Source organism: Chelonia mydas, chromosome 3 (genome assembly GCF_015237465.2).
Source record: "Chelonia mydas isolate rCheMyd1 chromosome 3, rCheMyd1.pri.v2, whole genome shotgun sequence".
NCBI lineage: Eukaryota > Metazoa > Chordata > Testudines > Cheloniidae > Chelonia > Chelonia mydas.
Genome location: NC_057851.1, coordinates 124,109,888 through 124,127,784, shown reverse-complemented (window position 1 = coordinate 124,127,784; position 17,897 = coordinate 124,109,888). Strand labels below are relative to the sequence as shown.

Sequence of the window (17,897 nt, the reverse complement as noted above, 5' to 3'; positions counted from 1 at the left end):
TCTGCCCACATTGGGAAGCATGCTCCCAGCTGCAGTGTAGACATATCCTTGGTGTGAAACCCTGGCTCCACTGAAGTTAATGCAAGTTTTGCTGTTCTGTCCAGTGGGGCCAGGATTTCATTCTTAATTTTTACTCTTGTCCTAAAACTTCTCTTCCTTCTGCTCCCTACAGTTGTGCATTGATGTTTCTCCTCTTCTCCTCTTGCCTTGTAGCCCAATTTTGCATTTGCTATAGGAGTTACCATTCCAAGCAAACATCTAGTTACCAATCCTGCAAAAGGATTCATGCAGACAGGTTCTTAGGATCAGCTACACGTTGAGCTGGAGGTGTAAATTGCAACTGGAGGAGACATACCCATCCTAGCTTTGACCAAGCTAGTGCTCTAAAAATAGAAAGTGGGGCTGGGAGGGGCTAGCCTCCCCAGTACACACCTCACATCTTGGACAGGGTATGTACTCAGTTGGCATGGTGCGAATGGCGGGAGGGGCTAGCCTCCTGAGCACATGCCTGACATCTTCGATGGGTACGTACTCGGGTGGCTAGCTCTGGGGCAGCTAAATACATACCTGACCAACAAGGTAGGCATGTACTTGGGAAGCTAGTCCCTTGCCCCGGATGGCTACTCTTCTATTTTTAGAGCACAAGCTTGATCAGAGGTTGCGCAGGTATTTCTCCTCAAACTGGAAATTATACCTCCAGCTCAAAGTGTAGACATACCCTTAGACCTACAGGGAGTCCCAAAGAAGTCATTGGTACTCTGCATGGGCCTAAGGGTCTATCAACATAGCTCCCTTTGTAGGATCAGGAACACGTCTGGTTACAGAAAGAGGGCCTAAGCTACATCTGCATTTCTCCAGTTTGTGGATGTAGAAATTAAAGGTCTAAGCTTATCTCTAAATAGATATATGGGCCAGCACTGAATTTCCCTGATGATCAGGTATGTTATCATGGGTTTTGCTTTTGGCTCAGCTCTAAATCCAGTTTTAAGAACAATGTATTATTTATAACAGCTCAGTTGCAGGACATTAAAACCAAACCATGGTTGTGGCAGGGGCATATTTACATGATTATAATCCCTAAGATTTTTGAAATAACTTCTGAGATTTAGCCATTGACTTTCAGAAGAGCCATGTTGTTAAATCCCATACTGCTCTTTGGATAGTTCGGATAATGGTCATAACATTGATTGAAGACTTTAAAAGCACCTAAGACTATTCTTCAAACAAACTGATTCTAATGGCTAGTGACAAATTCTTACCCTTGTTTTTGAAAAAAAAATGTGTGTCATGGACATTTCCATGGAAGATTGTTCCCATTGCATACACGTAACATCCCTTCTGAAGAGCACAGTGATGTCGAGTCAGATTCCTTCTTACAAATGCTATTGTTAATCCTATTGGGCCCAGTCTTGCTGGGCTTTCTTGAGAGGTGTTGAGTACTGAACACCTTCCAGCACTGAGCCTATTATTTTTACTTATACCCCACCTCAGCTGTGCATTTTACAGACAAGCTGAGGATCTGGCCCAAAGTTCCTATCTTGAAGAATTTACAATGTGGAACAGACATGAACCAATATAGGGCAAGATAACAGTCTGCAAGGAACCTGGGAACAAAAGGAGGTTGAAATGATATAATGTCCCTGTGATTGATTGTAGACACACCAAACACATCATTGGGTTTGTTCTATATTCCTGTTACCTTATTAAATGTTCTTCTTAAGCTGCCTCAGGAGGTGTGTGGAAACCAGAGAGATGGGGGCTGTCTAAGAACCTTGACCGGTAGGTACAGAGTGTGGGTCACTGCTGGAAAAGAAGTGTGTTGGAGGAAAGACTGGAAATGATTTCCTTCGTTAGCCTCTGTTGTCTCTTAAAGGCTAGTCACGTCATAGAAGAAAAACAACCAGAACAGGTTTGATAGCATACTAAGCTTTAATCTAAAAAAAAATTAAATTCAAAGTTTAGCATGATAAAAGGGTATCAAATTTTGAATAAAAAATGCTTTTACAAAGAAAACACACATTTGCATTTTCCCCCCCCCTCCAAAAAAAACAACAACCAACAACACCTCGGCACGTTCTTTTTTTTAACAATTCCAACATATGCGCAGTCTCGTAGCAATATTTCAGCATATATTCACGTGTGGAATTTAAATGAAACATTTTGTTTCCGTAACAAAGATTTTTCATATGCGAGTTTGAGCCAGGTCATCCTTCTGACTAGCTAATCTACACATTGCTCCAAAGGCAGGTCCCACACAACTTATTTTAACAACATGGAATAAAACTGCTGCTCATTGCAACGTGCCCCCCCACCCACCCACGTTAGGGTTTTTAGATGCCAGCAGTCCATTGATCTCTGCATTGATCAATTCAAATGTTCAAGGTCTGAACCTTTTTTCAAGTTCCCTGCTAGTTCACATCTGCAAGCTCCTATTCCCTTAAGGCACTTTAAAAGAGAGAACGAAAAGAGAGAGAGGAAAACATGACAGAAAAGGTATGAAAACTTGTAGGAACTTCTCCCAGAGAGCAAGGAGAATGCCTAAGGCAGGGGGATTTCTGGCTACACCTCCTTATGGCAACTATTCATAATTTGTTCAGTGATAGCTCTACCTTCTCATGGACCCTGCGGCACCCCCAGGAATGGATGGGGGCTCAGCCAAGTGTAGGGAAAACAAAAGACAGACAAGACTGTTTAGCCTTCTTTGTCTCTTCATAATTAGATTTACAATACTGAACAGATATATCCCTTTGCTGCCTTATGCTTACTGCAGGAAAATGCTCTAGGGCTTGACAGAGGCTAATTTGAGTGATATGATGATCCATCATATTGCTTTTCAGTTAGTTGCATGACTAATTCAGGCAAAAGGGCATACCCTCCCCCCCACCCAATACACACACCCTCACAGGCACCCAAAAACAAACAAACAAAAAACCTTAGTAAAATTTATAATGGAAGGCACCTCAAATGGATAAAATACATTTTTCTACAAGAGCCCTAACCATAGAATAGCTGTTGGAATCCTTTAGTGGTTGCATTCTCATTGCATTATCTTTGGAAAGCAAAATAATAAAATCAAAATGTCACCAACAGGGAAATATCCATTCAATTAGAGGCTGCAAAAATGAGTCAACAGCAATTTTCACACTTCCCTTGGACTTGGAAACATAAAATCTCCAACATTGCTTGGACAAAATTGTAAATACAGTAGATCTTAAGCAGTTTTTCAGCATAACTATGTTTAAATGACTGTATTGGTAAGGAAAAACAAGACATACTATTGAAACCAAGATACTTAGAGGCAGGTTTCTATATTAATGTTTGCAAGAAAGCTGCTTTAAAAAAAGTTTAAATGCAAACTTTTACATCTCCAACACGTACAGATTTCATACGACAAAAGAAGGCACATACATTGTATGTGATAATTTTTCAAAACTAGCTGTTACATTTTCACAGATTAAAAAAACAGTCTGTTTAAATATCTCATTTCTACAAGGTGAATTTACATTTTAAAGTACAAAGTGCAAATACTATGGTTGTTTTTTTTATTGCCTTTTGGTGAGGAAATCTCCCACATGTCAAAGAGATCTGGCTTGGATATGTAAGCTGTTCATCCTTGCTTCTTAGAGCTTTGCTGAAAAGATATTTTTTAAAAAAGGTTTTATTATTAGTGATGCCTGCAAGTAATTTCATTCACATACCAACACTTATTATTTATATTCCAGTGCTGTCCATAGTCCCCAATCAAGATAATGGCCCCATTTTGCTGGATGTTGTACAAACACACATAAAAAACAAACCTTACCACCCAAAGAGTTAACAATCTATTTTGCCGTCCATATAGATTGACAAAAGCAACATCTTTACAACCTTCTACCTATGGCATCCTTGGGTTCTGTGCTCTAGATAATAAAAGCTGTCGTGGTGGGATAAATCTGGGTCCTTATATAGATACTGTATGTTTAAGGGGCTGCTGTTCTCGCAAAGAGTTTTTCGGAACTCCTTTCTGAGCAAGTGCAGCAAGAGTTGGGAACGAGAGAGCTGTTGGGTTTCTTTCTTAGGAGCTTGTCTTGGTTGTTTTCTAGTATTTGTTTGTATCTATGATATTGAGCTGCCTTTTTGACAGCTATGGAGTTAAGTTTCTTCTCTAAGCTTTACGGATCAGTGAACTTCACACCGGAAAAGGACTTGACTTCTGAGATAGTAGTAAATCAGGTCTACAAACTGGAAATTAATCTTCCCATCTATGCAAGTTGCAGAACCTTGTAATATGCTTTCTATGGCATGTGCCGCATAGGAAATAGACCACTGGCAAATGGCTTATGTACCAGTTGTAGTTTCACTGTACATTCCTCTGGGCTGTATGTGTCCTTTTAAAGAAAATATGGCCTTACAATTTTTATATTTTCCCAATATAGCTCTAACTGATATAGACTCATAGAAATGTAGATCTGGAAGGGACCTAAGAAGTCACTTAGTCCAGCCCTTTGTGATGGGGCAGGACCAAATATATCCAAACAATCCTTGACAGGTGTTTGTTGAATCTCCAGTGCTTAATTACCTTTACAGTTGGAAAGTTTTTCCCTAATATCTAACCTAAATCTCCCTTGCTGCAGATTAAGCCAATTACTACTTCTCCTACCCTCAGTGGACGGACATGGGGAACAATTGATCATGGTCCTCATTATAACAGCCCTTAACGTATTTGAAGATTGTTATTAGGTCTGCACTCAGTCTTCTTTTCCCAAGACTAAACATATCTAGTTGTTTTTTAGCCTTTCCTCAGAGGCTGGGTTTCTAAACCTTCAATAATTTTTATTGCTCTCTTTTGGACTCTAGTTTATCCATATTTTTTTTGTTCAAAATTGGACATAATACTCCAACTGAGGCCTCATCAGTGCCGAGTAGAACAGGTCAGTTACCATGTCTTACAAATTACATCCCTGTTAATACATCCCAGAATATTTGCTCTGTGTGTGTGTGTTTGTGAGAGAGAGAGAGAGAGAGAGAGATGGGTAGCAGGAAGCTGAGTAAAGCAAGTGGCATGTGGCCACTAACCTAATTCTTTGAACTCTATTAATATTTTATTTCAGATTGAAAAGTCACACATAAGACTACATGGACTTGGTGTATGTGCTGTATCTATATATTCACACAATCTATGTTACTGAATATGGGGTAATGCTTTGTTCACTCTTCCAATTAAAAAAAGAATTACTAAGGAAAATGATGTGGTCCTTCCCATGATGATTCTCGTTCAATTGCCCATTTCTAAAGTGGCTGATTTGATCATTCCCTTTTAGGCAGGTGGTTTCTTCTGAGCAGCTCCTAACCAGATTACTTAATTTCCAATGGCTTCCTTTCAAGTGCAAGTTTTTGTGATGAAAGCCACCTTTTGCATATGAGGGACATTTGTAGCTTTGCATTGTTATACAGTGTGACTGCCAACAGATGGCTTGCACAGCCAACCTTTTAAGATTCAAGGCTATCATTTCTTTCCAACAGCTTTTAAAATAATGGATTCTGAGTCAGCAAAAATATGTAAAGATTTCTTTTTAAAATAGAAACAGTAGGGCTCTTTCATTATAGATGCAACATGTTAGAATCAGATTACAGGAAAAGGGGAGGGGGGCATGTTATGCTTTGAGCGTTACACTCATGTGCCAATATTTGCTATTATGTAATTAAAATAACCCTTTGAACGTTTTTTGAGTTCCGCCATAGTCATTGTTTTCAGGCTGCCCTGTTTAAAGCGTAAGTGATTTGCGGGCAGGATTTGAAAAGTTAAGACTATGAACATTTGTTTAAACAAAGGAAAATTTATCACATCTCTGTAGTTGTGAGAGTGTTTTACATTCCATCAAAGGCGTGTGTAGGAGAGCTCTGGTAAAACCCACAACAAATACAAAGCTTGCATTAGGAAGTGTGCACCCAACATTAAACAAATCAAGAGATAAAATAAGTAACAAATTGGCTAGCAGCAATCAAAGAGCTTTGCCTTAGCTTTGGGGAATGCTATAGCAATTTCACCCTGTATTTGTTTGTTTTTTGACAAATTTAGCTCTCCAATAGATAGGAAGTGGTGTTTAATTAACCACAATTATGTCCCTTTTATAGCACAATGATCATTCTGTCTCATTTAATGCTGCTATTTAATCCCCTGGATTGTTACTTTAAATAATGTAGTTTCATTAGTAACTTAGAAGCAGATGATGAATTGGCTTTTGTCTCGTGTGCATTAATAATGGTTACATGGCGTCTCTCTTGTGGTGTACCTGATATAAAAGTAACTGGCAGTTCTATCCCTGATGCCCTCCAGAAGTGAATTGTTAATTTAAAATGATATATAAATATAAATCCACGCCAAAAAAAGTCACCTTCAATTCCCTCCGCTGGCCTTCCCAGTGCATCCTATCTGTTCAATGTCTGTCTCCTGGGCAGGGAGTCTATCACTGTGTCCTGTATGGCACCAAGCACACTAACTCTAATAAATAACTATAGCGATCTAGGCCCCATTTATATCCTGACTGGTCTTGTCTTCTCTAGGAAAGAAGAGCATTCTTGGCGTTTATTATAATCCTACTGTAGACAAGGCAAGTTGTAGTTATAACGTGTCAGCTGGTCAAGGTAAACCCTAGATTGCCAACTAAGGTTTACCTCAACCAGCAAATGTGTTAAAACTACAACTGCTTGGGCTACTCTAGATGGGTTAAAAACACATCATTGCACTAGTGAAGAAAGCCCTAAATGGGGCGTAAGAGGTGCATAGGCTTTGTGTGGGCCCTCTGCATGAGTGAGAATTTCAACTGGTCTGAATAAACAGGCTGTTCGCTGAACAGTTCCATGGGGAATCCTTCCACCCAGGTCACAATGTCAGATGACGAGTATGGGTAGCCTTAAGGCTGAAACTATAACAGCTGAAAAATACAGGATGGAGAGGCCTTTCCAATACTCACCTGTCTGTTGGAGGAAGTGCCTTCAGGATTATTTTTGGGGGCTGGTGGAAGAGAGGGGAAAAATGTCATGAGAATGGCTTGCATGTTGATTCTGTGCAATACTGAGTACATTTTTCTTATTGTTATTGGATCAACAATGTTTCCCTGTTACAGAAATAACATCCTAAAGTGCTTTCCAGTTAAAAGCACTACAGTAATATTGTAATCAGCAGTGTGCTACACGTTACTGCAGAATATTGCAATGGTTGCTCTATAAGGGCTGGAGAATGCAGCCGAAGTGGAATGGAGATTTTTCCGTGCCGTCTGCCTACAGTGTACAGCAATGTAAATTTGATCAAAGAAAAGTCACCACAGTGCAAAATTTTGTATCCATGCTGCTTGCTGCATTTGAAGCATCTAGATCGGGGTAGCCAACCTGTGGCTCCGGAGCCACATGCTGCTCTTCAGAGGTTAATATGCGGCTCCTTGCATAGGGGCCAACTCCGGGGCTGGAGCTACAGGCGCCACCTTCCCGATGTGCTACAGGGTGCTCACTGCTCAACCCCTGGCTCTACCCCAGGCCCCAGCCCCACTCCACCCCTTCCCCTGAGCCTGCTTCACCCTTGCTCTTCCTCCTCCTCCGTCCCCCCCCCCCCAGCCTCCTGCACACCACAAAACAGTTGATCACGGCAGGCGGGAGGCACAGGGATGGAAGGTTAGGTGCTACTGGGGGCATGGAGGAGCTGATGTGGGGGCTGCTGATGTATCTTTGGCAATGCACAATGGTAAATTCTGGCTCCTTCTCAGGCTCAGGTTGGCCACCCCTGATCTAGACCAAATCTGCATTTCTTGTCCATGCCAATGGCACAACTGGAATACATGAACAGGACCCAATGATGAAACCAAAATGCAGTGGAATGTCTTATCTAAACTGGCCGCACTATGAAAATACCCAGTAACACAGACAAAGGGCGGGGGCAGCATCTCCTCAGAGACCCTAGAAAACCTGTCTAAAATCCTTGGTTTTAACTGACAGGAACTGCTGGAAATGGGCCATGATTCTGGGTGTTTATAAGCAATGAGCAATCATTAATGAAATGCTCTGCATCACAAACTTTCCATGGGGCTAGACGATTGCTTTGCCTACAAGACAGACTTGATCACTAATTTTCTGTTAAGATGGACTTTGACAGAGAGGCAATGTGGTGACAGCAGCAGGGGACTCCGGATTACTAATCCCACTGTAACATCAACTCCGTGGGACCTTGGACAAGTCATTTAGTGTTCTTTAAACAACAGCATTATGTGGTGACTTTTTCTCTTGTCTGTGATATTATGACTAGTGATAAGGTTACATTTAGTTCCAGATATATGGAGATTAGATTAATGAACTTCCATTAGGCTAGTTCAATAAGGTTACATGAAAATATTTTCCCTTTGGTTTGCCCAGTATATTTTCACTTGTATTGCTTATTGCAAAAATAAGAACATTCTAGAGAACAGGAAGCCGCCATTATGAAATGTCATTCTTAGGAGCAATAGAACTTCATATATGTGAGATAGAACTTCATAGAACTTCATAAGTGAGATCCTCCATTTCAAACATCTCACTAAAACGTGCATTTTCTTCTTTCCCCTTCTCAGTAACAAAGCTGCCTCTTTATTGGAGTGACTTGAAAGCTGAATAACTGGATTCCTTCCCAGTAAATATCTGACATTTGTTTAGTGAGTGTTGTCATGTATTCAATTAATGTTGGACATCTCAAACTAATTTATTTATTGCTCTGATTTTTATTCTAATCTCCCTCAAGAACAAAGAGCATGGAAAACGGATGGCTGTCTGGAGGCATTTCCTTTTATTTTTGAACACTACACCACAGTGTATGCCCCACCACCCAGCAGGGATCATTATGATTTAATTTATAAAGGGGAATTTTGTCACTTGCCCTTAAGTGGCTATGCAGAAGCATATATCCAGATCGCTAATCCGAATGCAGGGAGGAAAGCAGGCTTCATGGAGTCTCAACTCCCCCTGCCCTTGGTAGTGAGTAGGTGGAGAGGAGGTGTGGAGCAAACGGAACCTTAGTTTTGACTCCCAAGATGCTGGCCAGCAGAGTGAGCTGGTGCAATGGGGGAAGAAACATGTACCCTGTAAATGGCTGCTGGAACTTGCCTTCTGCTGGAGCCAAGGGGAACCAAGGTAGGAATTGTGATTCTCTGGTTTTATATCTGTTGGTAGAAGAAATGGTGCCCATGTGGCATGTGTAGCACCCATTCAAGATTATGGAATCACCTGTACACATCAGGCCTAATTCCCCTCTCTTACACCAGTGTAAATCTGACTTCAGTGAAGTCATTCCCACTTTACACTGGAGTAAGTGAGAGAAGAATCCGGCTCATCAGTCAGGACACGTTCCCCAAATTTTAAAGATGAACCTTTTTAAAAACGAAACAAACCAAACCCCAAAACACACCTTAAAATGATTAGGGCTAGGGGGGAACTTATTTTTCCCTCGCAAAAAAATTTCAGTGGCTTTTTTTTTTATTTTTGTCAAATTTTCTTTGACATTTTTGATTTGATAGAAAGTCAGCAGTTTCAATTTCCAGCAACCAAAATCCACTGAGTTGTCCGTTGGGCAGAGTATAGGAGACTGAGTAAGTAAAACTGGGTTTTAGTCCCAGTCCGGTCACTAACTTGCTGTGTGTCCTTGGTCAAATCACTTAGGGCTTGTCTTTACGTACAGCACTACAGTGGTGCAGCTGCCCTGATGCAGCTGTAGCACTTTGGTGAAGATACTCCTACACTTGGGAGAGCTTCTCCTGTCAGTGTAGTTAATTCACCTGCTTGAGAGGCGGTAGCTGTATCGACGGGAGAAGCTCTCCTGCCGACATACCACTGTCTTCACGGGGCTAGGTTACTATATCGCTCAGCGGTGTGGATTTTTCACAGCCCTGAACGACACAGTTATATTGATATAGGTCTGTAATGTAGACCTGGCCTTAGGGCCTGGTCCTCATTTAAACTAAGACTGCTGTGCACTGCCTGGCAGTGCAGTGGCGCCTTAAAGTAGATGTAAATGGGTAAATTGTTACATTTGCACCTTTGTACACAGCCAGAGGAGTGTATAGTAGCCTTCGTGTAAATGAGAACCAGGCTGTTGACTTTAACCAGGTTGTTAACTTTCCATTTTGACCTCTGTAAGTGGGGATAATGATACTTCTGCACCTTTGCTCAATGATTTTTAGATCTGCTGTATAGGTGAAAAGTACTGAGTATTATTATTATTCAACCCACAGAAAATGTACTGGATTAGATATGTTTTACAAAATCCATTTGTCTGCTAATAGCCAGTTTCCTTTATGACTGCAGTCTACTGCTGTTACCCTATTTTCTCTGACCTACAATATCTGCTCATGAATAAAAGCTGTATGGGGAACAACTTGTTTCTGACAGAAGTTTCCCAGTCAGCATGTTCCTCTCTTTCCTTATCACACTTCTGATACCTTTGTTTACTGGTCTTTGACTGGGGTCCCTCTTCTATGTTCTTAAAAATATTAAGCAAACTGTACAGCTATTCTACATTCACATTTTAATTACAGCCTCTAATAATACAAAACAAGTGTCTCAATAGAGACTTTCTCTCCCACTTTCCAGCATTCTCAGGGATGCTGTGGGTGATTTCCTCAGTGCTCTGAGGATCTTCAATTATTTGACTCCCTCTCCATCAATTCTCAAAGTCTCTGTGTACCAGCAACCATTCTGCCTGCCTAATGGAGGGATGGATGCACTTTCTTCAGAGCCATTCAGTGGAGCTCTAGAAATGGCTCGAGTAGCTATTAGAAAGTGAGGTAGTTTGCTTCCTTCCATAGCAAGACACCAAAGAACAAGCAAATGTGTCTTCATCATAGCCAGAACGTGTTGTTCTGCTGGAGTGACCTTCTGGTGGAATCCAGTACTAACTTACCCTCTTTGTCTTCCTATCATGCAATACTAACTTCAACAGGGTAGTATTTGGTGATCAGAGAGTGAGGCTGTTGCCTCTGTTGGGACTTGAACTGTTGGCCATCTGATACAAAAGCACCAACCCTAACACTTGAACTGAAAAACCTTTATTAGCTAGTCATAGTTGCCATCACCGTTTTTATACCCTTTTGCAGGATTTCCAAAGCTGTGGCCTATCAACTATAACATTAATCTCTGCCTGATCAAAAAATCTAGTTAAAAGGACAGTTAGAAAAAGTTCTTACTGTGGCGTTTCTTTGTGTCTGCTTTACCTTCTTCTTTTGTTACTCCCAGACAACCCATTAATTCTTGAACTGATAAGGATTTGTCATTGTTCACATCACAGTATTCTACAAACTTCTTCACACATTTTTTGGGCTTAGACTTTTTTTCGCAGGAATCTCTTGAACGGTTTGATTTCCTTTTTGCCGATGTCACCACTGGAATTTTTATCAAGTTGTTTGAAATACCAGTGGACCACTCTCTCTTCCAGCGTATGATTTGGATCAGGTTCTGAAAGCCTGCAATGCAAACAGAACATTAAGCTTTACATTTGATCACACAGTCCTCTTATGTTACTTATGAATCATTAGATTAGTATTGGTGGATAAGGGTATTTTAGTGAGGTAGGGTGACTTGAGAAATCATTTGTGACTAATTCTTGAAGTCCTGAGGAGTCCAGCTTTTACAAGAGCTGTAAATGAACACCATTATTATACAGTGATCACACTTAAATTTTTTTGGTGGTTTGAAAGTTTTAAAATGGTGAATCAGTAAAAATGTTCATATTGGTGCAAACATTTTATATGTGACCATTATAAATCACACATCCCTACCACTGGGGAGTTGAGACTGGAATTCTGGTTCTGCTGCAAATTCCAGGTCTCTGCCACTTAAACTAAAGAAGATTGAGAGCAGTGGTTCTCAAACTTTTGTATCGGTGACCCCTTTCACATAGCAAGCCTCTGAGTGCAACCCCCCACTTATAAATTAAAAACACTTTTTTATATATTCAACACCATTAGAAACGCTGGATACAAAGTGGGGTTTAGGCTGGAGGCTGACAGCTCGCAACCCCCCAGGTAATAACCTCATGACCCCCTGAGGGGTCCCAACCCCAGTTTGAGAACTCCTGCCATAGAGGCTAACAATAGCAGGCCCCTTATATTCTGTGATGCAGCAACTAGAGGGTAACATCACACAAATACACACAAAACCAATCATGATTCAAGGACGCTGACAAGAGCCAGCGTCAGAAAGAAAATGCAGATAGGCAGATGAGAATAAAGACAAATATGCACAATTTCCTGTTTCTCTGGGAAAGATGATGATGCTAAAATATCTTCCTGCCATAAAGAAGGGGAAGTACAGGAATTAATCATTCTTGTCTCTGTTGTGATTTAAGTATACAATCACAGAAGACACATGGTTACCACAGAAAAATATTGAGTGAGCGTGTTGTGGAATCCAGAGGCTAGAAGCCATGGTGTCTTAGCAATAGCTCTGGCTTCTCCAGAGAGAAGAGGAATGGTCACAGCATGATTGCTCTGCTGAAAAACATATCTGAGATGTATGGATGGCAGGACATTACATTGTATTAAAAGAAAGGAAACAGTGTTCCACTTGGCATAAAAGCCACTTCTAAGATTTATGAATTGAAACTTCTCATTTACAAACTCTACACTGAGAAATGGAAGTTATTGTTTTCCTTCCCATGGCTTATTTAAAAATTCCCATTGCAGAGATTCAAATGAGGTGCTTAATTAACTGACCTTACTGCTTTTGACCATTATATTCTTTTAGCATCTCCCACTCTCATTGCTATTTCAACATGCTGAATGCTAAATTCTAGGCTGAAGGTCAGAGTCTGCTTTCAGTTACATTTTGGAAGCCCCACTGAAGTCAATGAAGTAGCCAGGGTATAACCAATAACATAAGAACTGCCATGATGGATCAGACCAATGATCCATCTAGCCCAGTATCCTGTTTCTGACAGTGGTTAGTGCCAGATGCTGCAGAGGGAATGGAAAGAACAGAGCAATGTCAAATGATCCATCCCCCATAGTACAGTCCCAGCCTCTGGCAATCAGAGGTATAGGGGCACCCAGAGGAGCCTGGTGTTGCATCCCTGACTCTCTTGGGTACTAGCCATTGATGGACCTATACTCCATCAATATTATATAACTCCATGAAGTTATCTAATTCCTTTTTGAACCCAGTGATCTTTTTGGCCTTCACAACATCCCTTGACAACAAGTTTAATAGGTTGACTTTGCATTCTCTGAAGAAACATTTCCTTATGTTTGTTTTAAACCTTCTGCCTACTAATTACATTGGGTGACCCCTAGCTTTTGTGTTCCGTGAAGGGGTAAATAACTCTTCCCTATTCATTTTCTCCACTCCATTCATGATTTTATAGACTCTATCATATCACCCCATACTCATCACTCTTCTAAGATGAACAGTCCCAGTCTTTTTAATCGCCCCTCCTATGGAAGCTGTTCCATACCCCTAATCATATTTGTTGCCCTTCTGTGTACCTCTTCCAATTCTAATATATTTTTGAGAGGTGGGATAACCAGAACTGCACATAGCATTCAAGGTGTGGGCATACCATGGATTTACAAAGTGGCATTATGATATTTTCTGTTTCATCATCTATCCCTTTCCTAATGGTTCCTAACTTTTTGTTAGCTTTTTTGATACTGCACATTGCTTTCAGGGAACTATCCACAATGACTCCAAGTTCTTTCTTGAGTGGAAACACCTAATTTAGACTGTATAACTTTTTAATTTATAGTTGAGATTATTTTTTCCAACATGGATTACTTTGCATTTATGAATATTGAATTTCATCTGCCATTTTGTTTCCCAGTCACCCAGTTTTATGAGATCCCTTTGTTACTCGTCATAATCAGCTTTGGACTTAACTGTCTTTAGTAATTTTGTATTGCATACAAATTTTGCCACTTCACAGTTAATCCTCATTTCCAAATCATTTACCACTTCCCATTTCCACGATTTACCACTTCCCATTATGAAAACTGACCATTTGTTCCTACCCTTTGTTTCCTATCTTTTAACCAGTTACTGATCCATGAGAGGACCTTCCCTCTTATCTCATGACTGGTTAGTTTACTTAAGAGCCTCTGGTGAGCGAAATATGGTCCTAATCCATTAATTTAGTCTAAAGCAGATGAAGGAAATTCTGAAGATAGAAATAAATGGGTAAAGGATATCACCATGGAAAGGAGAAGAACATCAAAACACAATGGCTTACTGGATCAGACAGTCAGTGTAGTCCAGTATCTTGACTCCAGCTGTGACCCATGATGGATATTTTTAAAGAAAGCATAAAATCCCCATAATGTGTTTGACTAGTGCAATACTATAAATTCCTTCCTGACCCCAGGTAGGTAAGCAGCTTGTACCCAGAAGCCTGAAGATTGTTAGTACTTAGGCATTTTAAATCCTAGCTACAGTAGCTGCAGACATCTGTTTTTTTGAAGAAACCAGGCAAAATTGAAAGTAGGAAAACAGCCCACTTTCTTCAAGTGAAGTTTAGTAAGAAGACAAAAATCAGGACTGGGGTGACTTATTTGACCTGATGCTGTACTGCTGGTGAGAATTCAGACACCAAAACAACAACAACAAAGGCTTTAAGTTTCTGCCTGGTGGATACAGCCCATGATATTTTTGCAGAGATATTCCCTAACAGTTCTAATGGAATCTGTTTGCACTTCATGGAGGTAGAAATAAAATTGCTGTTTAAAAGAGTTTTTTTGTTTTGTTTTTTAATTTCCAAAGGCAGTCAGAACTCTTTAAAGGCACACACTACAGATCCATTTTCAATCACCCAAGTAAAACCCACCTGCTGGAAGACAATGATGGATCGGAGACTGCGTGGACCATATCGGTGGAGAGTGCATCCAGAACACTGGTCAGGAACTCATTCTTCTTGGCCCCTGGACAACCTAGGAGGGAAACAGAGTTTCCTTTTTCTTGTGTTTCATTTTCCACATAATAATTTAACTCCAAAAATATTTCTTTGTTGGAGATGGATCTGAACCAGAATACTATATTTAAGCTCTCCACAAACTTTGGGCAAGTTCACATCCTGGACTAGGTCCTTATTTCTAGACTCAGGCCCATCTCTATATGATGGATCAGAACCAGAAAACAGGTCCAATGACCCTTGAAGTCAGGGGAGTCTGGATTCAGATCTAGCTCCCATGGTTTGGATGCATCTCCTTTTATCTCAAGATTTTTTTTGTTTTGCTTTGTAACATAAGTTCTCTGTTGGTGTGATATGTTGAAAAAAACAGTCATTTGACGTTTGTCTATCAGACAGTTTGACAATGCAAGGTACAAGCCAAGTAGCATGACCTTGGTTTTAGATACCCTCTTTTGCTACTCTTAAATGTGTTGATCACCACCGCTGTGGTCTGCAGTTAATTTCTCTGTGCCTCATTTTGCCATTTGTGAAATGGGGATAATACTTCTTTTCTCCCATCCTTTGCCTGTTTAATCTATTTAGATTGTAAATTCTTCAGGGACAGGGACTGTCTCCTTTACAGCACCTAGCAGAATGGGGCCCTGATCTTGGTTGGGACTTCTAGGTGCTACTGTGATACTACTTAATAATAATAAAGTCACTGCCTCAGGGAGCTAATGCTCTAAAATAGATTGACAGCACAGTTCAGAACTTCAGGTGCATATTTCACCGGACAAATATACACTGGAAAATCCAATCTCAAAACAGTGCATCTGGAGCATAGGGATTCAGCTTATAATCTGACAGTTGTTGACAGATTGATTTTTTCACTTACACAATCCACCTGTTTTATCCCCCAGCCCTCCCCCACTCCCAGGATCCTGATCCAAACTTCATGCTTTCCCCTATCTCTGTAAAGGACTGAACTAAACTCCAGCATGAGCCAAATACCCACAAACTTTGCAGGGGAGACAGGGGACTGAAATCCGTATTTTGCAACTCAAACTTATCTTTAGTATATTACTAGTAAATACTTTAATGGAGGCTCAGTTACTCTAGTGTTCTTCCACAAAGCAGAAGAGGGGAATGTGTAGAAAGCTTGTGGGGAAGGAAGATTAGTGTATCAGTAGGCATTCATTACTTTATTACACTTCATAATGGCCCCTCAAGAAGGAGGTGGAATTATCTGAGACTGAAAAGCTCAACCTTGTCTGGCAAGTTATTGTTTAATATGTCCCATGTTGATACAAGGAAATGAGCTGCTGTTATATTAGCCCTGTGTGGCACAGTCAGAATGGGTTAAGCTGTTTTGCAGTTGTGTGCAGCAACAGAAGCCACTGAATATTATGTGTAATACATGTATGCAGTTACGAATTCCCTCTCTTATATATTTCCCATTGGCACTAGGGCTATTTTGTTCATGTAAGATGCGTATAACAGGAATTCACTAAAGCAAGTTCCGTTATACTAAAGGCACATATCTGAAACCAAATGTGACTCTCCTACAAGAGTTCCTCTTTGCTTTAATCATTCTCCACTTTCCACTGAACACAATCTGAGAACTGAGGCAGCGCTTATGGAAAATAAAATCACTAAGGAAGAAAAATTAGCAAGGTAAACAATAGCTTGAGATGACTTGACCTCTCTCTCTTTCTTTTTGACTTATTTTTAATATCCAAATTGGTTAATTTAGGAGCTACCTTTCAATTTTTTCATGTCACTTTGTAACAACTTAGACACATCTGTAAGAAACAAAGGTTATAGTTAGGAATGTTTTCCAGTGGCTGTCCATCCAGCTGTCAGACACACACAATGTGCACACAAAAATTCAAAAATCAGACGTTAGCAATTCATGTGAGGCAAAGCCAGACAAGAAAATAAATATATGTCTTAATTCACAAGAAATTACAAAAAAAAAAAAAAAATTCTCATAGTTACAGGCCAGCTACAGGCAATTTTGCTTAAAATGAACTGGGGTTCCTAACTGTGTGTTTCATAAAATTGCAAGAGCAGTTGGACCGTAATCTTTGTAAAGAAAAAACCTTACTGTTAAAACAAATAACCTGTTGCTCTGAAACATTCTCAGTTATAACTCTGCTACTTAACATGAATTGGAACCACACAAAATCCTCACCACTTAAGCACAGAGCAAATATTCAGTTTCTTCCAATTATAACTTTTGCTGACGTGAGGGCAGTTACATGGTAATCACAACATAGTGAAACCTCTGTTCTCTGCAGGTGTTATCAACTCAGAATAATTCTCTGGGGGCCTCATGCTGTTCTTTAATTTCCCACAAGCTTGTGGGTAAAATGGCAGAACTAGGGGGACATTTAGTTGGATTGTAATGAATAATTCACTCTCAGTGGACTGCATGCCGAAAGGGAAAGGCTAGTTTGTTTTGAAGGTCTTATGGCTTTTACTATGGTATACTTGCTTCAATTTCTTTTTGTACTGCTGCCTATATTGTGTGGGTTTGACAGCTTATATAAATAATTTGTTGTTAAAGGGTTGAATTTGAAACCACATGGTGTTACACTCCAAGGTTAGGCCTTGGAGACGAGTTCAGAGATGTAACACAGAATTAAGTGTTTACTTTAGGGCTAGTTTTACCCACAATTACGTTCTCCAGTCAAATATAGAATAGTCCTTAGAAACCTTAAACCGTCAAATACATACCACACATGACAGGAACACACAAACACCTCACTTCAGCTAGAAACACAACAATATAAAAGCAGTTAAGCAAAATGTATTTTATATTTATGCATACACACGTGTGTGCACACATATACACATCTTTATATAAATATATCTCCCCTTAGAATTAGCTCTGTGGAGCACCAGTCTTAGTGCGCCAAAGTAGAGTATTTTCAAGCTCAAAAGAAAGTCGTTTGCAGCACACTTACAGGAATGAGTAGAAAAGTGTGTGTGTTCACTGCTGTAAAAATGTCTAAATGGTAAAAAA

The 17,897-nt window shown here is 40.2% G+C and overlaps 1 protein-coding gene across 1 annotated transcript in view; it reads right to left on the bottom strand.

The window, feature by feature from the left end:
* Positions 1 to 1,910: 1,910 nt before the first annotated feature.
* Positions 1,911 to 17,897, bottom strand: part of SMOC2 (SPARC related modular calcium binding 2) — a 173,303-nt gene continuing 157,316 nt past the window's right edge. The window contains 5 exon segments of the mRNA XM_043543235.1: positions 1,911 to 3,631; positions 6,954 to 6,994; positions 11,181 to 11,325; positions 11,327 to 11,456; positions 14,807 to 14,909. Of these exon segments, the coding sequence (XP_043399170.1) occupies positions 3,608 to 3,631; positions 6,954 to 6,994; positions 11,181 to 11,325; positions 11,327 to 11,456; positions 14,807 to 14,909 (443 nt within the window). The 3' untranslated portion in view covers positions 1,911 to 3,607.